This window comes from Sesamum indicum, linkage group LG3 (assembly GCF_026168435.1).
Source record: "Sesamum indicum cultivar Baizhima isolate 11 linkage group LG3, ASM2616843v1, whole genome shotgun sequence".
Taxonomy (NCBI): domain Eukaryota; kingdom Viridiplantae; phylum Streptophyta; class Magnoliopsida; order Lamiales; family Pedaliaceae; genus Sesamum; species Sesamum indicum.
This window is the reverse complement of record NC_142659.1, coordinates 21,520,293-21,544,554: the sequence shown is the minus strand read 5'-3', so window position 1 is coordinate 21,544,554 and position 24,262 is coordinate 21,520,293. Positions and strand designations below refer to the sequence as shown.

The 24,262-nt window shown below is 27.7% G+C and overlaps 1 protein-coding gene across 1 annotated transcript; it reads left to right on the top strand.

The window, feature by feature from the left end:
- The first annotated feature begins 16,249 nt into the window (after nt 1-16,249).
- LOC105158346 (uncharacterized) lies at nt 16,250-17,509 on the top strand. Its single transcript, XM_011075075.3, has one exon. The coding sequence runs from the start codon at nt 16,369-16,371 to the stop codon at nt 16,969-16,971; it is 603 nt and encodes a 200-aa protein (XP_011073377.1). The 5' UTR covers nt 16,250-16,368; the 3' UTR covers nt 16,972-17,509.
- The last annotated feature ends 6,753 nt before the right edge of the window (nt 17,510-24,262 follow it).

Below are 24,262 nucleotides of genomic sequence, written 5' to 3'. Positions count from 1 at the left end.
AGGAAATCGACATCCCAACAATTAATAACTTATAATACCCACACACAAAAAAAATAATAATAAAGAACTGTATAAGAGAATGGGTATGATTTTTCAAAATTTATTTTTTTATAATATACTCAAAATTTAATGTGTTTATATAATAATGTTTAATATGTAAGATAGTATTGGTTATTTATAGTTAATTGATTGGAATACATTTTATAGAGAAATATCGAACATACAACAATTGTATCATATTTATTGGGTGTTTGATTAAATTCGACGAGTCCTGATTTGAACAAGAAAATTATATAAATAATAAAAAAATGAGTTGTGAAAGCAATTATTCAACTAAAAAAAAAAGGAAAAAGAAATTGTGGAAGTGGAAAAATCTAATTTAAATTAGGGATAGTTATATCTACACCCCTCATCTATTGTTTTTTTACACAAACTACCCCTATTTTTTTCAAAAATTATAAAAATCACCCTCAACAACCTTTAAAACCCAAAAATGCTACTGTTGATCCAGTCAAATTTTAATTTAATTTTTCAATAATAGAAATGCCCTCATGGTTGTTTTATAATTACCAAAAGATAAAGGGATGTCAAAGTAATGTTTATGGGGTTGAATAATATGAACCCGTATATTTTTTTTATTATTTATACTAATTTTTAATTTTAATTTAAATTATTTTATTTACTTTTTTAATTGAATCTTTATATAAATTTACACATTTTAATAATTAAAATATTCAATTATTCAATTAATATACTAACAAAATTAATTACTAAATTATAAGTTTAAATTTAAAAATTATCATACTATTATAAATTTTTAAAATTTATAAAATAAAATCCTCTATTTTTATTTATGATTAAATTTTATTAAAATTAATAAATTATAATTCAAAATAATTTATACAATTATATAAATCATATTATATTAGTAAAATAAATAATTTATTAATTAAACAATTAATTTATTAAATCAATTTTTTCTTAAAATTATTCCTTTTTTCCAATCCTACCACCATGCCCACCCTCAACTTTTGGCTGTGTCCTCGCTCCCACCACCCTGCTTTTCACCCTTTTCTGCGAATTAAGACCCAAAGAGTCGTTGGCGCACTTCCTCTTCATGAAGAAGAATAATATGGAAACTCCAGACATCAAGGCATTTGTTCGCCATAAAATATGAATGTAAAAATATATAAATATATCCAATTATATACATATTTATATATTTATATTGTCCAAACAAATATACATATATGTATAATTTATTTATTTTTAATAAAATTTAGTTATAAACAAAACTAAAAAATAAATCTTTTATTTTTAAGAAATTAAAATAATTTATACAAGTGTGATAATTTTTCAATTTAAATTTATAAGCTAGTAACTGGATTTATTAATATATTAATTAAATTTTAATTATTAAGAAGTATAATTTTATATACAGATTCAATAAAAAAAAGTTAATAAAATAATTTAAATTTTAATTAAAAATTAATATAAATAATTAAAAAAATATATGGGGTCTTATTATTCATTACCATAAATAATACTTTAACACTCTCTACCTTTTGGTAATTACAGAACACCTCTCTGGGCCTTTTTGTTATTGCAAAATTAAATTAAAATTTGATCGATGATTTTCGTAATTTTTAAAAAAATAAAAATAATTTGTATAAAAAAATAATAAATGAGAGATATAAATATAATTATTTCTATATTATTGGTCACATCAATGTCAGCAAGGATCATAAATTAGTTCCGTATAAGTCCACCAACCGGTATTGATTGATTTATAAATGTTCCAATAAATCCATATCCACATAAATTATTGAACACTTTATGGTGTGGATAACATCATCTCACAAATTAAATACCTAAGTCACACTCACATTTCCATCAATAAAAACAACGTTTTTTTAGTGAATCAATAATAATTATATTATTAATTTTAAGTATTAATGATTGATATACATTAAATATATAATTAATTAATAATTATTATTACAATATATGAATAAATATTATAAAAATAAATCAATACTCATATACTGATGGCACTTAAAAAAAGTCATGGGATGTGGGCCTCGTCGTCATTTATCAAGTTGTTTTAAACACCTTTTGATCATCATTTTTAGTCTTAAAAGTAACAATAGAAGTAAAAATATTTGTTTTTTTTGTATGTTTTCTCGCTAAAAATATTTTATCAAATTATTTTGTTATATATATATATATATATATAAACACATGTTGTTGTTTTTTTTATCATATAACTCATAACATAATATTATATATTTCATAATGTCTTGATATGACTGACTAATAATAAATAGTTAACAAAAATCACTATCAATTTTATTCAAATAAAATATATAATTGCTTTGACACAGCATAAAATATAATTCCATCAACTAATCAAAATATATGTTTATTTTGCACGAAATCTATATGAAATTTAAAAACACATTTTCAATTGATAATAAATATACATATTTTCTAGGATAATTACAACGACCTCCAGTTAGATTTTGCAAAATTATGAATACATTTTCGTTAATTTTAAAAATTATCAATACCCCCTGATTCTAATGGTTATCTAACAATTAGCTCATTCTGTTATTTTCTGTTAGGTTTTCATTAATTTTTTGTAGTGAACTGACCAAAATGCTCTTGTGGATTAGTACTTATAATTTTATTTATATTTCAAAATTATTAATTTTTTTATTTGACTAAGTGTATAATTTTTTTAAATTTTTTCGTCCATTCCGTCTAATTTTTTAATAATTTTTTATTTTCTTTAAATAAGAAAAAGAATACAATAAATGCATAATTGATAATTTCATACCTCAATCGAGGATTACATAATTTCATGAAATATTAGGGGGACATTTATAATTTTCAAACAACAAAGAGACATTTTTAATTATGTCAAATTTCATCGGAGATCGTTTTAATTTACCCAATTTTATACTAAAAATTGATTAAAAAAAAAACAAAAAAAACAAAACCAAACATATGTGGTTGCTGGGCAGAAATATCCTATTGGATCCCATCCTGTCTGAATCAGCACAAAGTCTTGTTTGATCATGCAAATAATACTCATCTTTATGTTTTTTTTTTCTTTCAATTACACTTTATTACTCTCAAGAAAAATATATCAAATCAACTGTAATTATTACATTTTCATTCTCACATAATACTTTTTTTTACACATTCTGTCAACTATCACTATTACATCACAAAATGTCTCATCTCACCAAACTCATGTCCTCTCATTTTTTTTTTTTTTTATTTTGATGAGACGACCCACTAAACAATCATATTATATTTTTCCTTATTTAAATATATATATACTTTATTATTTTTTAAATAGAAGTATCAATTATTCTTCTTTTTATAATTTTCACCGCCAAATAAATATACTTAATATATAAAAAAGAATATGAGCCAATTAATAATACTAACACGAGATAATTGAATGAATGTCGTTTTTAAAGAGACGTGAGTGTCGTAACATATAGATAAAATTGTATTTGATTTAACATTTTAAATGTTAAGGCTATAGCCTTTGATGGGTCCCAGCAATAGAAAATTCGTGTCACATTATGAGTGAGGGGGCACTAAGGAAGGGTGCATGTGACACGCAAAATGTTATTAGTCACACTATTAACATAAATACACATTAATTTCTAATTCTTATCCATTAAATTAAATTTTCATAAGTTGACATTATCGTCCATCATTGACGTTTAGAACCCTTAAATTATAAAGCAGATCAACTTTGTGCACACATGTACATAGATAGCTCGGATCGGGATTGAAATTAATCATATAATAAGTATATTACATTTTTTATGTGATTGATGTACAATTTATATAAAAGGATTGAATCACATAGCAAACATGCTATACTGTTCAAAAAGAACAATTCCTAAAATTAAGCTTAATTATAAGAATAACTCATGTTCTTTGTACAATTACGTGTTTATCCCCTAAGAAGTTGTTTGTGTAAAAGTTCAATGTTGAATAGGGAGTGTCCTTATAATTATAACTATATCCTTAAAGGGTATACTTATAATCTCCAAAGGACAAAGAGTTTTTATGTAATCAAACATAATTTTGGGATTGCCAATATAATTTAATTTTGTTCTTTGAAAGCAGGTGGGCTCCCATTTCAGACCCCAGTCGGACTAATCCTGTTGGTCTATGAGCAAGATGGTAATTCCATAGATCAAATGTTCACAATTAATCTCGTAAGTAAAAAAATGAGCCATATCCAGCAGAATAATTCAATGGCACAACAGATGCAACACAATATATATAATTATGACATCATATGACATATCATATCAAAAGATTTCCAACTAATTCCACCTAAACCTGCTGAACTCAACTTGTCAAGTAGCTGGTAAAGACATTCTTTGATTCTCGGGTTGGCTGGGCAAGACCAGCTTAAGAGGTTATATATTTATTCAAATAAGTCCAAAATCTCAATCTGATACTTTTTTCAGATAGCTAACACTTGTAGCTTTTCAATGATATGTGATTGGCCATAACTGTCTCTTGAATCCTGTTTTATCCTATAAATGGAGATCCTTATGCAGTCCTTTAGGAGGATAAATATCATGTACTCTCATGCTAAACTATCTCGATTTTCAGCCATCTTTTAGCATACTTTGTACTCTGCACGACTTTTATCACCTTGTCATCATATTCCACCATTATTCTTACAGTATTTTGAGTTTATTTATTTATTTATTCAGTCAAATAAATTACTAATTTAAATATCGGAGTGTTAACTCCTATTTTGCAGGTTAGTTCTTTTTTAATTTTAGAATTTCATAAAGATCCTTTGACTTTTGTAGTATGGTTGGACCCCATAAGCATCACACGCGCGCGCACACACACACACACATGTATATATATGTATACATATATTGAGTAAATTATATCAACATTCTTCAAATATGTTTAATTACACAAATGCATCTATTTTTTTTTTTAAAAAAAAATTATAGATACATCCCTGGTGAAATTTTACTATAATGTACCCCATGCTTGATAAAATTACATGCACACTTGGGGAGTATTCTTGTAAAATTTCACAATTGACAAAATTTTATTGATCATAATTTGCAAGGAACAAATAATATTTATATAACTAGACATAATTTTAGGATATCAATATAATTTATTCTATTTATATGTGTGAAAGATCAGTATCATTAGTTTTTCTTAGTTGCCTAAAATTTCAAGCATGGGTTGAGTTGATATATTTGTCTTGTTCTTCCGGCTATAATTAATTTTATAGATAAGACTGATGTGCCCATTTCATAAAATAAATTGCCATCTGAAATTAGTCAATTCTTATACATATCATGCGACAATGGGTTGTCCCAAGTCATGTATTTCACTAGACGCACTTTAAATACCACGTTTTTTCTTTTGTCCATGCCCTTAATTTGACCAAACATTTCAAAGTCAATTACAACAACGTATATTTTATAATTTCTTTTTTAATTTTTTTTGTTCCAGAAAGCTAGAATAGACTTTGTACATAAACTGCAATCAAGATAATTAGTATTATAGATTTAATCATAATTTAATAACAACAATACTCGTTGTTAATTATTTTATTTGTGTTGTTACTTAATTATTATTATACTATATAATGGTAATTATACATCGACAATGATAATATAAATAACATTCTTATCACTATTAAAAATTTAAAATATACTTTTGACAAAATCAAAATTATTGCAGCTTATTATGAGCTTAATAATAGGAACTTAAATTTGTTATTTAAATTCCGTTTTTTTAGCCTTTTGAACACCAAGAATTGTGCACGAGCACTTTGTTTGATTTTAATTTTTACCGTATTTGGCGATTGTATAATTCATTATGAAATAATTGATTTTTTTTTTTCTTAAAAAAAGTGATTATGTTGTTTGGATTCACAATTTTGTAATTTATTATATAACTGTATATCACAGTTAAATTTTAAAATTAATTAACCTCGTATCAAGTGGTTTTGATAGAAATAATTAGATGAAAATTAATTGAGGTAAGATCCTAACCTACAAATTATAACTTGTATCAAAATATTATTTTTGGTATAATTTAATTCGAAAAAGTGATTATGGGGGTTAAAAGAAGAAAAGAGAAAGGTCAAATAGTATAAAAAATTGCATTTATAGTCGAAATATAGTTTGACCTGCTCAACCTTAGAGTTGAATAGGCACTTAAGGTGTTTTTTTAATATTCTTGAACTTTAGTTTTTGTCTCAATTTGGTTCTTCTGGTCATTTTTTGGTGAAAATATGATCGAATTTTGTCTTTTTTTAGGGATAAAATGGTCAATCTAAATTTAACTATTTTACTTTAGTCCTTTAAGTTTGTAAAATTATCAAATTAGTTTTTTTCTATTATATAAAATAATTTTTTTAATATTTTTGTAAGCTAAATATGAGATTATTATCTACGTATGAATGATGAAAACGTTGAAATATTGTGAATATAATAATGTAAAATTATATATATTGCTAAACTTAAAATAAATAGTCGCATTTTGTTTCTAATTATCTTAAGGGACGAATTACACAATTTATTGGGTAAGATAAGCAAACAAAAGTTAAAACAAAGTGCAATATGTGTATATAAGCAAGTATAGGAGATGTTTTTTCTTGAATAGAAAGAAAAGGAAAGCAAGAATTGGGCAAGTCATTGATTTGTATTGGCGATTAATAGCTGAAATCTGTCGCAATCGCATTTGTCTTTAGGAAGAGTTAGGGTTTATGTGTGGTTAGCAGAATCGTCGCAACGAGAAATACATAGACATCAGACATATATGTATGGGTATGGGCCAAGCATGTGGATGTGCTCTTTCTTTCTCCCACTTTCCTTTTCCAGTTCTTTACTATTCCTCAAAATTTTGAAAATGGAAACAGATTCTCCTTCCACACCTATCAAATTAACCAAAACAACCCTCTCAAAAAAAAAAGAAAAAATAAAAAAAAAGAAAAAGAGAAAAGAGAAAAGATTCTTTTTTTTTTTTTTAAATGCCTTTAAGATAATTAACTTATTTGATTTTTTAAATTTTATATTAATTAATAAATTAGTTTTATTTTCTTTATTTTTATATAATGCATTGTAATTTATATATTTTACTTCTTAATTCTAATATATTTCAAAGCATGAAAATTATTTATTGTATGTATGTGGAACGGCATGGCACAACGGCTAATACTAATATAAAAAAAATGCCCTCTACACTCATAAAAGGTGATTAGTGATACTGCTGTACCAAATTTTAAATATAACCATTATACCCCAAATTAGAGTATTTTAAAAATTAAGTGTAATTTTTTGTTTAAACAAAATAATTCCACGTTATGATAATAGCACTACACCATTCTTTTGTGTACCTTAAGTTGGTTCTCTTTCTTTATTTAAAAAAAAATATGATTTATTGGTTCGTATATTATTTTTAAATATAATTTATTTTAAATTATGATTATTTATTATATGTATAAGAAAATAATGTGCTAGGACGACTAATTACGTAATAATAAAAGTCTCCTACAATGACATTGAAATAAAAAACTATTGCCTTTGTAATTGCCCCCTATATTTTTTTAAATATACAATAAAATGATAATTTTAATTAAAAAATAAAATAAAAATGATGGCGTAGGTGGACCATCTAGAAAGGTGAAGCTAGGCAGGCAAGCATCACAATAGAAAAAGAAAAAGATAAGGGAAAAGGGGCAAGTAATGGGGCAAATATGATATTTCAAGCAATTTGAGGGACCAAATTGGAGTACCAGCAATTTGAGGTGGGTGACAGTCACGTCAGTCGGTCCAGGGCCCACGCCACAGCTTAATTTCTCCAATTCCCAACACGAGATATCTAAAAGTGTTATTAATTTCGAAAAGGACGCCTACTGTACGTATATATCGCTAGTCTTCCGACACGAGTTATCAAATGCTTGTTTGATCTCGAGAAAACGTCATTTACACGTAAAGGGAGGTGTAAAATGTGGAGAGAGGGTAGCGATATTATGAAAATACCGTGTGGGGGTGTACGGTGGGAGTAGATAGGAAAAGGACAATTAGTATTCTCCCGCCCACGCGTTGTGTAGTTTCTACGTCCACGCGCTTTGCTTTTATGAGTTAGATTCCTACTCAAACAGATGGATTGTTATAGATATAAATCAATAAAGGGTGTCTGGTGAAGTCTATTTAATACTTTTTCTTTTTTTTTTTATAAATTCACATAGTTTATAAGATATTTTTTAAATTTATAAAATATTATACTTTATTTTAAAATTAAAATTTTGAAAAGTTAGGATAAAATAGAAAAGGTGAAGCTTATAAAATGTTAATAATAATAATTTTATAATTAATATAACTAAAATTGAAGAAAAATACTAAAAAATTAAAAACATCTAATAAGATCACGACATTTCAATTCAATTTCATCAGTTTATCTTTTCCAAAAAAAAAATATCCAACGTATTATAATATTTTATAAGTTTTCAAACATCTTATTAGATATTTTGAAAATTTTTATAAATTATCTTAACACCCTCTGATTTGCTATAAAATTTTGCGACTTTTTTACCGAGGTTATAGCTGGCAAAATGGGTAGGTTGGGTCAGATTTGAATTGAATTTAAAATATAATCCTATATTTGGATATTTAAATTTGGTTGGTTGTGAGTCCTTTATATTTTTTCTAAAAAGTATATCCATATTTCGAAATCAACCAATATGCAATTATTACAATATTCAGTACGCAATGCATTACTAATTCTAAATAAACCAAAAACTTTAAAATAAATAAAGAAACAATGTACTACTATTAAAAATAGAATACATACTATCATTATTCGTATAATTCAAACTCATAATATTTTAATTGTGAGATCTCAATTTACCGCATAATCAAAGAATCATTGGTGGGAGTATTTATGTTATTACTCCAAAATTTTCATAAAGGTAAATTCTAAGAAAAATCAAAGTCATAACCCTGATAGAACTCCTACCCTAACAACAGTTTTATGCTGTGTTTAGCTTCAAACCTCACTTCTTCAAGTTTTAAATAACAACAAAAGATCATAGCAAAAATGATATGCTATAAATGTGTGAGTATTGTATATTTTAATAATAGTAATTAATCTATGCAAATAAGGCTAGTTGGTGAAGTTAAGGCGAATCCCACTTTATGCATGAGATGTTGTTTATATAAATACTATGTGTTGTTCTACTGGATAATAAGTGTTGGTTGGATTTTTAGTCTATTGTTGTAATGATTTTTGTTACATATTGATATTCGACAAACATGATTGAAATTAATTTATTTTAATTAATAATAATTCATCACTCTTACTTAAAAAATATGATCTATTTTTATAATAGTTATTAATTAAATCTAAATATTTGATATTGATTGTTGATATGTTGATTCTTTCAATTGATAATAATTGAAATTTATTATGTAACTATAATCAATTCACCAGAAAATAAAATAAAAAAATCATAGGAAAAGTGTTTAAACCAAATTAATGAAGCAAAGTTTGATGCATAGAATCCTCCCATGGACACAAGTTAAAAAGCACATTGTTGTTGTATATGGAAGAATATTTAAATGTTTCTTAAAAAGACTTTTAAGGACTAGAATTAAGTTAGAGAGACATGATGGTTAAAATAAATATTTTTAAAAATTAATTAATTAATTAATTATTTCATTTCAAACTAGAAAAAAAATTATTTTTTTTAATACTGAATGTATATATATATATATATATATATTTGATAAATAATTCATTATTTGATGAAGACAAGGGGGATTAAAGTTGGAATGTGAAATTAAAATGGTAGTTCAAGTAAATTATTAAAATAAAAAAGAAAAAATTATAGTTTTAGTTTTATAACTTTACGTCATTAGCACTTTTAGTCCTACAACTTATTCTATTTACACATTTAGTCCCTTTAGTAACTATAAAAAGTTGGAAAAATCTTAGTTGTCATACTTATTACATTTGAAATGAAAGGCCCATAAAGATGGTTATCCATACCAGTGGGCCTTATTCCAAGATAGTTATCCATGCTACTTCACTTCAACTTAGGCCCAATATGTTAGGGGTTTTCATTGGGCAAAGAGTCAAAGTACAAGTCTGCTCCAAGATAATGAAAATAATCTGGAGTGGGATATCTTGTTAAGGTTTTTTAAACTTTCTCAGCGATATACCTTCAAATTTCTGGATGAATTTAAGGTCTCTAAGACCAGATTTTTACATTAGATGGTCATCGTCAGGACAAGCCCCACCCTTACTCTAACACTCCATGCATTTGGAGTAGCAATTATCCTAGCAATAGTTGGGAGAGAAGCAGCTGGCTCTGGGTTTAAGAAACGCCCAAAACCCCAGTGAATGCCATATCATACCCCCCTTCTCCATTACATCTAAGGCCCAAACTTTTAAGCCCAACGTTATAGGAGGGTAAATTATTATATTTTAAAAAATATAGGGAGATAAATCATTATTTATTTTTCATGAGGGGGTAGTTTACTCATTTGTAATATCACAAAAGGGTTGCTTGTATTTTTCCCTAATCAAAATATATACAATATTTTTTAACCGTAACTATATTTTGGTGGGGTTTGCAGAAACAACAGCTAATAACTATTGTATAGTCGTGGCTAATCAATATTTTTTATGATTTTTTACTTTTTAATCATGATAATTAATCATAACTAAAAATTATATTTTTTCTAGTAGTATGATACATAATAATTAATGATTGCAAAAGATTTATGTTTACAAGAGATATATATGACTACCTAATATAATTTGATTTAAATTGAATACTAAGTTAGAATATATAACACAAATTAAGGTTCTTTCTCATGTGAGTGACAATAGGTCACGGGGAACTTCATCAAATTAATATTCGTGGCGACTATGATGATATATAACTGCCTGCGCATGGAATAAAATAATATGTCTATTATTATATATTAATTGCAAGATTCTTCAAATTTTTAAGTTTTGGATTGTGAAATAATTCCTTAGGATTATATGATAAATTATGTGATGGAGCCCACATATAAATTTTAATTGTGGGGAGGTGGTACTTTTGATCCCTTTCGATTCTAATTTTGCAATTGAAAAAAATAGATTTGCTGGAAAAAGGGGGTTGAGGCGTGCTACTTTTTTCCTCATAAATTGACATTTTTCAGTAAAAATCGGAATAAATTTATGTGTTATTTTTAAAATTATCCCAAATTGAAATTGGAGTAGATCAGAAGTGCTATCCCCCATCAATTATGCATTTTTCCCAAAGTATTACTAACCAAATTACAATTGAAAAGTTATTGACTTATATATTTTTCTTTAAAAAAATATTTACAAATTCTGAAATCATATTACTGCTGGAAACTCAAGAGATAAAAGCATATGGTAGACTGTCTTGATCTAAGGATTTCAAATCATTAAGAACAAATTCATAGCACTTGTTTGGATAAATTCATGTCACAAAAGATTTTAAATCCTTAAATTATATTTTACAGCATTGTGATGGATTTTGAATTTATTTAATATAGAAGCATTTGAAATTCTTATTCCAAATCATCTTCTCAGATCCCAAATTATTTCATCCAAATACAGCTTATAATTATTTGAAATGACTTCCGTCAACATGATGGAAATCGTACTAGTGATAGAATGTGTGTTTAACCCACATGAATCTTTTTTAAAAAAAAATTGATGCCAACATGTAATATGTTCGGTATCCTATTACTTGTCCGTTTTGATTTCATAAGTCTGACGAGTTTGTCTTTTAGACAATATCTTGTTGGAGAAAGATTTTAGAATTTATTAAATTCTTAAGTTTGCAATTGATGTGGGACGGATAAAAACATCACAATAAGTGATTGGTGTTCTATTACTCATTATTTGCTTTAAATTTATAGATTTAACAAATTTATCTTGAAAAAACAGCTTACCAAAGGAAATTTTAAAATTTATAAATTACTTAAACATTTTTTTCATAATTGAGGTGAGACGTATGAAAACATCACAGATTTTAAAGTTTTTATAGAATAAGTGAAATTAATGAGGGGAATGGGGTTTTATGCATCTCAATGCAGAAGATAAAAAATAAAGAAAGAAAACAGGAAAAAACAAACAAGTTTTGTTTGTACCAAAAACAACAAATGATAGAGCACTCATAGCCATAGCGTTTTCACATGGGGGACACTTCTGATCAACTTCAAAGCTGAAATGATGGGTTTTTGAATAGCATTCATGTAGGGTTAGTTGCATGAATGGATTATATATGTTTTTCCAAAACTAAAATGATGTCTGCCCAGAATGCAAGAGACACGTACGCTCACTTTCCCTATTTCATTAGCTAAGATTCAAGAAAAAGGTGAAATTTTTTCTAAAATAAACATTAGTCTTAGTTAAAAATTGATAGATATTAATTAATCGTATGCAAAATTCAAATCTTTTAAATAATATTAATTTGTAATGATTTTTAAATTGTAATTATTTATAATATATACAAGAAATAATCCATTTTTTTACAATGTGACTTGAGCATTAGAAGAATTTTAGCGAAAAAATTTGCCCATATAAATCTTAGGAATTATCAAACAACTATGCAAGTATTGGGCAAAAATTTGCAAGTTTAGTCTCAGAGGATAAACCTATGTCAAAAATCATTTACGGGTTCCACCTTCCATTAAAATTGACAAAATTAGGACAAATTGATCATTCTCATCTACTATCCTTTTAGAACATAACCGCAAAAGACATATGAGAAGCACATGCCTATTACTACAGGGAAAAACACTTGGGCAAAATGCCAAATTTAATTCTGTATGATGAGCCTGTTTTAAAAACAGTCTTGCGTTTTACAAGATTTTAGAAATAGTCTCACCTTCCACTGAAATTGGTACACGCACCTTAGTGTGTTAGACAGAGAAGAGAAAAATTGAGAATCACAATTTGGCCCCAGTTGCAAATTACTAGAAAAGCAATTATTATTAGCTACAATATTAATAGCTATGACTAAAATTCATGATACGTAAATAACTATTATTAATCACGATTAAACAAAATCTATGCAAAAAACTAGTTTTTCTTCCATAAAAAAATATTTGCTACAGCTAAGAGTCATGGTAAAAACATTTGTCATGATTTTTAGCCGTCCTCACAAAAATCACGGCCAGCAACCATTGCTTGACCGTCGTCAATAATTATTTACTATAATTATTTATTATTAACTATGACAATTAATCGTGATTAAATGTTGTATATATATTTGGTAATGAAATGAAAAAATCTCATCAGCCAATAAAGATATTCTCGACCTTAATGTAAGAACATAGAAATTGTATTTTTTTTATTGCAATTTTTGTGTTTGACTGCATTAGTCACTGTTGGTATTTTCTGGTAGGAATCTGCTTATATAAATTAATCTTAGGAATTATCAAACAACTGTACAAGTATTCAAAGGGTTAAGTATGGAACAAAACACAAGTACATGGATGCAATAGAAAATAATATTGCAAGTCTCTCATCGGAGTTTGGATTAAAATTTAGGGTAAATCATAACAATTTTAAATGCCCCTTCTTGTTTGAACAATTATAAATATCATTTTAAAATTAACGGCTACCGACAAATACCCCATATAATGGGTTGTCACAAAAGGATAATTTCACAAAAATATTTATAATTTTTCAAACAACAAGATGCATAATTATAATTATGACAAATTTTAAAAAATATCATTTTACTGCAAAATAATTAAAGGTTGGTTCAGGTTACTAACTTGTTACAATAATTACAACACTCAACATGACTTAGGTTTACTAATTACAATAATAATGAACATTATGAAAGCAATTGATCATATCACTATGCCTTTTTACATCCTGCTGATTATGTTATAATTAAATAATCTGAAATTAGTTAAATGATGATGGCAGGAAAATACCTAACTCAAATTAAAATTTAATAACTAAGTGTAGTTTCTGGCCTCCCCCACTCTTGTATTGCCCAGGGAGTGTAGGTCCTTGGTCAATACTTAGAGCAACTTTTCCTTCCAAGTCACAAATTGTGGCATAAAGTAACAAGCAACTTTTTTTTTCTATTACTATAGTATAAAGGGATAATTACAATTTCTTCCCTTAAACTTTGATATAATTATATGTAAATTTTTTGTGATGTGAAAAATTATATCTAGCATCTTTGAAGTTTGCTTTTATCTAACAAATAAGTCCCTACGTTAGTTAAAATTTATGAATTTGTTCATATTAAAAAAAATTAATAAAAATCTATATTAGCTGATCCTATCTCCAGCTCAGATCTACCATTTTACCACAACTTCGATCCGAATGAAAGGTTTTGGGTTTGAATTCCGAGAATGCATGTAGGTGTATGTCTATTTTTTATTAAATTTATATATATCAACTATATGTGATGCATTATAGTTATAAAAATACCTATAATCTATATTAATCTGGTGATTTAGCTTAATGAGAAAGCATAAGTTTGCTGCAACCTGAAGAAAATGTTGATAATCAGAGGAGACTTGTGAGTGATAATTAATTTGATGAATTCAATGAGTTAATTAATGTTTAACTAGTAAAATAGGATCCGAGGGGCATTAATTATCTCATGCCATAAAAAATGAAAAGTATAAATTGCAACCAACTTTCTTCAGGTTTAACATATTTATAAATAGTCTCTTAATTTTAATAGCCATCAACAATTAGTCCAATCTGTTAATTTTTATTAGGTTTTATATATTTTTTAGGGTGATCTGAACAAAATTCTTTTTTAGATTATGAATTAAAATTATTTATATATTTTTAAAAAATTATGATTAAGTGGATAATTTTTTTTATGAATTTTAAATTTTTTCACAATTTTTTATTTTTAAAAAAATACAACAAGAGAAAAGATAATTTCAAACCTTAATCCAATAATTATATAATTTTATCAAACATTAGGAAGTATTTTAATTTTTTATTAATAAAAAAGTATTCATAATTATGATAAATTTACTTAGGAAAAAAAACCAAAAAGGGGAAAAGGAGCAAAGGGAGGCATATATGTAGCTTTAGACTCGCATTGACTTCCCTTTTTTCAGGCCGTGATTGATGCCAATACATTTCTTACTTCTCACTCTATTTATTTAAAGTTTTTCAGGACACCCCCCCCCCCCCCCCCAAATCCCAACCCCTTGTCCGAATCGTCTATTTTAGTGTATTTCATTTTGTAGGATTCCATGTCATATGTATAGAGACTACCTTGTATAACATTTCTGTCACAGAGTTACTTAAGAAAAATATTTATTAATTTAGATTAGTATTTTTATTTTATCGTATATTTCATTTCAAATTATATGCATATGATGTGTATAAAATATTTAATAGGTGTGACTTTTACATATTATGTAATGTGTATATGTGAAGTCAAATATAAAATAATACACTAAAATAAAAAGTCCGAGCTCATATTTTACATACACCATAAAAATGATGATAAGAAAAAATACACTTGGCCCGAAACATGATGTCCTAGGAAAAATGAGGAAATGTCCAAACACTTCATAAATCCGCGCATTTTTAATCAGTTCGGGTCGCGTGACTCGCTTGGGCAGCTATTGATTTGATACTCATTCGACAGTTGTCCTATAGTATGTGACTATGGATTCTGATATATAAAGGCCTACAAATATTTAGAGAGTTTATTTGACAAGTATGCATTTATTATTGAAAAATCACACTCTATAATCAGATCGTACAAGCACAAATTCTTATTCTCGGACCCTAAACCGAGAACGCTTTGAAAAATTTTAATTGAGGATCACCTCAACTAAGTTAACAAGGTTTGTCATCATTAGTCTAACTCAAAATACTCATATGACCAAATTTACATAAAATATCAGATCACCATCCAGACCAACTTTAAGTTGCAAATAACCTCAATTCGGATAATATAAACATGCAAAGTCAAATATAATTTTTGTGTAAATAACATGTTAGCACGTTATCTATATATTAAAATCCCAACTCATGTAAATAACATATAATTTAGAATAAAAAGTCCAAGTCGATATTTTATATACATAATAAGGTCCATATATATATATATATATTATATAAAATATCATAATTAGAGATTATGTACAAGACAAAAATGCCCCTCATTTTCTTTTTCTTTCTAGTCACTCTCAAGTTTCAACCACCGTCCCCCCATTAGAAAAACATCAAACACCACATAAAAAGCAGTCAATTTATATCACTCTGCACTTCACACACACACACATACACATACACACACTCCGCAATCAAGCTATGGATTGGTTCTCATGGCTCTCGAAAACAGCCCTCGACCCCTCCCTCGTCTACGAGTACGGCCTCGCATTCGCCCAGAACGAGCTCGAGGAAGACGACATACCCTACTTCAACCACGAATTCCTCCAAAGCATGGGCATCTCCGTCGCCAAACACCGCCTCGAAATCCTCAAACTCGCCGGAAAAGACAAGCGCCGCCGCGTCCCCCACCCCGTGTCCCGGATTCTGTTCGCCGTCAACCGCGCGAAGCGGTGTTTCTCCAAGTACTTGCGGCCGTGGGTTCGCCGCGAGGAGTCGGCCCTGGCCCTCGTGCCTCGGCGGAGCTACAGCGCGCGGTGGAGGAACGCTATGGTGAAGAGGAACAAGAAGGTGGTGGCGGTGAATAGGCAGATGAGCAGAGCTCCTCTGCTGCTCACCAATGGCGACCACCCGGTGATCTTCCCTAGTTCGAGAATCAACAGCTTTTCCAGCCCTTTTGAAAGGGACGTCGTGGATCACAGTAAGGGAGATGGAGACGGAGACGGAGACTACGACGAGTATTGGTCGTCTGCAGTTGAGGAGATCAGGTGGGATACTATGTTTCAGAACTTGAAACCTACTTGAAATTGTATTAATTTATAGTTTTGTTCTTGTTTTTCTTTTCTATGTTTGTCAGTATATGTGGTGAGAGGTTGTTTTTGGGGCTCTTCCACCACTGCTTTGTACTAAATTTTTTTTATCCAAATTAAATTTGATAGAATCAAATCAATTTTAAAATAAGTGTAATATAATTCTTTATTTTTTCTTATTATTACATCAATCATTCCCAAGTATATTCCACTTACTATATAATTAATTCAAATTTAACTAAATTCGGTATGGATTAAAATTTTCCTTATTATTATTATTATTATTATTTTTTATGCGAAGAATTTCCCTTATCTGATGATGGCGAAAATCCAGTTGAAGGAATTGATTGTGAAGGAGTAACTGAAATAATAGTGTCCCAATTGCTTTTGAGTGCGTGTTGCTCTCTTTTTGTTACAAAGTAGTTTGATGGCCAACTATTCACAGAAAACTAATTTCTGTACTCTGTATTATGAAGACGAGTATCTATTTGGTTGGACTGGATTTTTTAATTTTAAAATTATGTTTAATTTTTTATTTTATGTATATCTATACTACGAGTATAAAATATTTTTTAATAAATTATACTAGTTATCATGATACATCGTTTTTGGATACATATAATAAAATTGATAACTCTTAATTAATGACATGCTAAGTGTTATTTCATTCATTGTATCATGATTTGCCTCTCTTTAGATTATATTAGCCATTTTGGCATGCCATCTCTTGTGCATTATAATAAACAATCTTTCACGCTTCAAAATATATAAAATTTATTAATTGGATGTAAAATTTAAAAAATTGAATAAATCAACCTTCTTAATTAGTTGAAGGATATTTTTTAGATAACAAAAAATTAGTGTAATGCTGTTAAAATCGTCATTTTGTATCTATAGCACATATTTTCTTAATAATATGTAGATATAAAGTACATGGCAACTTCTAATCACTCATGTGAAATTTGAATTTGTTGAATTCAATTTAAAATAAGTAAATAAATAAATAAATAACTACGTGATAAGGTAGTTATTGACAGACCATAATATCAAAAGGGTAGTAGTATTAGTGTGTATGTCATCTTCAAATGAGCGTGCACAATAAATTAAAAAATTAATCTTTTTCTTAAAAATATATTTTTAATTTTCTAAATTCAAATATTAAACCCAAAAAAAAGAGACGAAGAGAATGAAGTTACGAGCTTAAAAAGTTAAAAAGTACGGGGAGGACGAGAGAGTGAGAAAGTTAGAAGTTAAGAAAAAAGATATAAGAGTAAAATATTTGGTGGAATAATAGTAAAAACTAATGTTTTTATTTTTCTTTGGGGAAAAAAAATTGCAGACAAGAAATGCAAGATACCAAAAAGGTGTTCTCATTTAATAATAAAGTACATATAGATAATAATAATACTTTTTGATAAATAATAATAACGATGATGATGATGATAATAGTAATAATAATAACTGGGTTGAGTCCTAGGAAGCTAGGACAACATATGATTATTACTATTAGTATTATAATTTAAACTTAATTATAACCGGTGGGTGTGCTCCAATCAACTTAACTCGCCTCCAAATTCAAGCTCAACTTATGTGAATTATGATTTATGACCTTCGTTTTTTTTTAATAAATCAAGACAATTATCAAATTTAAATATTTATATTCAATAATTATCGATAATTATAATTAATGATTATTATTATAATAAACTAAATCTCATATATTGATGGGATAGGAGCTATAAATTTAAAGTCATTTAGCATCAGTGACCTCCAATGAGTCCAAGTTAGCTCAAACTTCACTAATCCAATACTTCTTTGCGCAAACTCATCACGAGATCAAGTCACGTGATAATGGCTAATTGCAATAAGCTCAGGTCGGCTTAAAAGCTGATAAGCCCGACTTAATAAATTTTGGCCCAAGCTTATATTATGATGATAACAAATAAAGCGAGCTGATTCAATTATAATTCATTAAGTATAGTACGGGATAATTATATTATCTTCCCTAACTTTTTGTATAATTATATAAAATATTTCGTACCTTTTATATAATTACACGAAAGATTAGAAGATGTAAATATTTTTGCTAATACATAAAAGAATGCACTTTTCTCTTACAAGCGGCGGTTCTGACACCGCGACACCAATTTTATCGTTATACCGTTAATAACTCTAAATTTATTTTCATTTTTTTTATTTGTTGCTTTCTTTATTTTATTTTTTAAAATATGGTGTGTTGGTATATATATATATAATATATTTTAAAACATAACAATTTATTTATTATATGCACGTAAAAACGACGTGCCACAATAACTAATAATTATATACTTAAACTCCGCTTTGACATGAAAGTAGGCGGTAAATCAGGGTAGCTATCCTTTGAAAATGTTTTCCTAAATGGCTTCTTATGTGGTTCAATCTACTCGAATTTCTTGGTCGTAGGTGAAGAGTGGAGTGGTGGAAAGGGACGGATGACCCACATATTAACTTGTGTCTCAAGCCAAAGAGTGATTGTAAGAGTTGAATATCACAGTCAATCTCCGGACCAACATCTGAATCCTCGGTGCTCGTACATCACAGGGTCAGGATATGCTTTGATTTATCCGCTGAATTTGCTTGAATAGCTGCATTTTGGCACGACCGGGAGTGCCGTGACCCTTCACGACCAATAGGCAATAACAATCACTAGTTTAACGTTGTAGCTAGGCCGGATTTCATCGGTAGGGAAAGAATATTAGGAAGCAGTAGATTCAAGCTGCTACCCTCTACTAGTGACTGTGATGAAATTATGTAATTTTTTGATAGAAGTATGAAATTGTCAATTTTGTTTTTACGTGTTTTGTTTTAAAAATTTAAAACTTATGAAAAAATCGAACAAGATAGACGAAAAAAATTATAAAAAAAGTATCCACTTAGTCCATACAAAAAATTAAAAATTAAATAAAATTATAATTTTTAATCCATAATGATATTTTGGTCAATTCACCATAAAAAATGAAGGGAAACCTAACGGATTGGGCTAATCGTTAAACTGTCGTTAAAATTAATAGGGTATTGATAAATTTTTAAACAACAAGGGGTATTTGTAATTTCGACAGATCTAAAAAAAAAAAAAACCAAAAACCATTGTAATTTATCCTAATTAATATGAGTATAAATTGACATGAATGACATGAACAAATAAAAAGTTTGGGTGGGGTTCACTGGTGTGGAAAAAGTGCAACAGTCGTTTTCCTTATTTCTATAGGGCAAAGACCTGAATTAGGGCAAGCCCACCTTTTCCTCTTTTGTCACTCTCAAGTTTAACTACCCATCACCCCGCGCCCCCTCCCTATTATATTTACTAGCAATCAAAGCATATTTCATATGTATTTATAATTTAAAATTTAGTTATATTTGTCAATATTTTCAAATAAAAAGGCTTGAAAATTAAATAAATAATTAGTTAAAATTGACTAAATAAATTAACATCATATACACGAATATCTTTTGTCTAAATAAGTATGTTCAAGGGTATTTTTTTTATAAATATTTTGCCGACCAAGATAATTATTATAGATATGTATAATATAATGTGTGTTTTTATTTTGAAAATAGATGGAAAATAATTGTTTTTCAATTTTTCATTTATATACCATAAATACATTTAGTACTTGCATAACTAGAATTTTTAGGACTCGTTTGTTTGACGGGAATAAAATTTAATTATTCGATTTTTTGTTATTTGTTTGGATAACAAATGGGATTTAACCAAATTTGATGTCTGGTCTATACTTACGAGCCCATAAGTTTACGACAAGCAAGAAATAGTTATGGGCTAACATTTGAGCACCGTTGAGCGCAACTCCAATTTCATTTTTTCATAACGTATTTCCTAACGTTCTCAGTCTTGGTGTCCTAATTTAATGTGCACTGTTGATCGGGCCGGTTCAGAATTGACATGAACCAATCATAAAAAGTTTGGCTTTAAGACCGGTTTACTAGTGTTCATAGTTGGACCTCACGAGGTTCTGGGTTTTTTAATAGGCCTCAATTGAGTCTATTTTTTAACTCAGGCCTATTATGGATCGACCCGACAGAGGGCTGGTCCATGCCGAATGTGTCTGTTTTTTTGTTTTTTTATAATGAAAGTGAGGTGTTCTCTTGAATAATTATTTAAATTTATAGTTGTCATATGAAATAAATAAATAAATAATTAAATCACACAATTTTATAAATAATTAAATTATTTTCATTTAATATATAATTTTTGTGATAATTTTAAAATCGTCACTTGGTATTTTTTCAATAATATCATATTTTTTGTAGAGTTTTATTGAAATGTCATAAACATCACATTACGAAGCGCAATTTGCAACCTCATGTAGAAATATAAAGGAATTAAATCGAGTTGAACATATTACCATTTGAGGTCATTTGAATCATTATCGAGTATAAAAAATTGTATTTTGTTTAGCTGAATTATATTAATAGTATAATCGAATCTGAGCAGATTTTAATTAAATCAACTAGTGTTGTTTCGTATCAACTTATGCCACGACTCCTAATACTAATTGATACAAGCTACTGCAAATCCTTGTGACACAGTGGTTAAGGTAAAATATGAGTTCGAATGCTTGAAATAATGAGACCAAATGTATTTCTTAATCTGTGTATTAATTCTTATATGATTAGATTTATTTTTCTAATAATAATAAATCAATTATAAAAACTCTAATGAACAGACACTCCATGCGCAACACTTTTTGATGGTTCTATAAAGTTGTTACTTTTGCTTTCTGTTTTTATGTAAAAGAAAAAGATAAATAAATAGAGACAAGCTGGGAAAGAATGGAAGAGCATAGATGTGTGAGACATCATAAACAAATCCAATCCCAAACCAATTCTTGCAACATTGTACCCCTCCCATGAAACACGGGCATCCTCCACATGCTCCCTCGCCCCACATTCATTGCCTCCACCATTTCCCACCCGCCCCATTCAATTCTTCCCAATAATTATATTTACACCTCTTACATATAATTTATTTGTTCCAATTATCCTTGTCTTTCAGATAATTATAGATTTATCTATGATAGTAAAAAAGTAGGAGTAATTTGTTTAATAATATTGATGTTTTTAGGGATGTATGTGTAATTTTTCTAAAAAAAGGTGATGATTTGTGTAAATTATATTGACATTTTTTATGAGTGTATGTGTAATAAGCAGGAATTATTTGTGTAAATGAATCAAGGGTATAAATGTAAGACGCTCTAACCACAAAGAGCATAATGATAATTTTCTACTCAGTAAAAAATTATTTATACAATTAGACTTAATCTTAAAACGTATCATTGTAACTCATCATAATTTATAATAATCGACGGCAAATCTAAGATGGCCAGAAGTCGAGATCTAGGCTCCAAAAATTCTAATCCCATCAGATGTATGAAAATATTTATATAAATTTTGGCAACAAAATATTATTTTATATAATAAAATTCTATATATTGTCAACAGGTGAGTTGTTGTACTAATTTACTGTACTATTAAATTGTCAGTAGCTATAGATTGATGTTTTGTGCTGTGTACAATATTTTAGTACACATCTGATTTTAGGTTTCTATTTTCGGGCCGTTGGATTAGAACATTGTTTCCAGTTCCGGGAATACACTTTTGCCCAAACAACGTTGTGTGCGATTTTTTAATATTATTTAAAATAAAATATTTATACATTATTATTTCATAATATATAAAAAAAAAATTAATATGAAAGCGGTGATGAAAAAGAAAATAATGATATGATATTAGAGAGAAATAAAGATGCATGAAAACGAAAAAGAGATGACTACAAGAAACTAGTGAGAATATGGGAAGTTAAATAAAATATTAAAAAATATAAAATGGTATACCAAAAAAGGTGAGATAGTAAAAATATGCTCTCTCTCAGTAATAAAATATAAGAGAGAATGTAACTTTTTTTCTAATGTTATATTCATTTAATATTGGATAAATTACAACTACCTCTCCTGAAATTTGACACGAATACCCCCTTGTTGTTTGAAAAATTAGCAATACCCCCTGATTTTAACGGTCGTATAACAATTAGCTTAATCCATTAGATTTTCATCCATTTTTATGATGAACTGACCAAAATACCGTTGTGGATTAAAAATTATAATTTTATTTTCTTAAAAAAAATATTTTTATGGACTAAGTGGATAATTTTTAAATTTTTTTCATCCATCTCGTTTTATTTTTTTTCAAAAAAAATACAGTAAGGCCAAAGTTGATAATTTTATACCTCCATCCAAGAATTACATAATTTAATCAAACATCAGGAATTATTTATAATTTTTCGAACAACCAGAGCGTATTAATAATTATTCAAATATCAGGGGAGGTCATTTTAATTTACCCTTTAATATTTATAATCTTCATATGTACATACATTTTTTTTAGTGGCAAGTACATGATTATATTAAATATTTCTAGAAATTGAGCAATACTTGGACTTATACTCAATCATTTAAACTATGATATTGAAATTTTCCAATTGAGTCTGAAATTTCTAGCTCATCGACAATTATATCTTTAAAATATAAATAGACCTTTATTTCAAAAAAAATAATTTTCCATATTCATTTTATTTCTAGAAAACCTTTGACACAACCAATAAATACTTTTTCAATAAGTTGAAATTAAAGTCTACAAGTCTCAAGTAGTTGATACCTTTGTACTTTTATTTTACAATAGAAGAATTATAAACATTTAACTATGGTTAATTATGAAATTAACAATAAATAGTTGTAGCAAATAATTATTAATCATGGTCAAACAATAATTGTTGGTCGTGATTTTTGCGAGGGTGGTTAAGACACTTGTCATAAGTTAATGTTATGTCAATGGCTCTTAACCGTAGCAAATAATTTTTTTTATGGTGAAAAAACTAATTTTTTTGTATCTATTTTAATTATTTAACTATAATTAATAGTAATAATTTATAATAGTTTTTAGCTATAGTCGCTAATATTACAAGTAATAATAATTTTTTTTCTAGTGCAACCTCCATTTCTCTTCTATGTTTCTCACTCTATATGAATATAATAATATTCCCAATCATATTATTAAATAATCAATTAGTATAATTTATGGAATTAATTATTATTAATATCTCGAATCTTGATTTTATTACCATTATGATGTAGTACCGTCCCACTTAAAGTAAACGTACGACTTTTCTGAAATAGTACTTCAGCTCTAACAACGGGATTACTTTGATAAAATTGAAAAATTATGGGGTA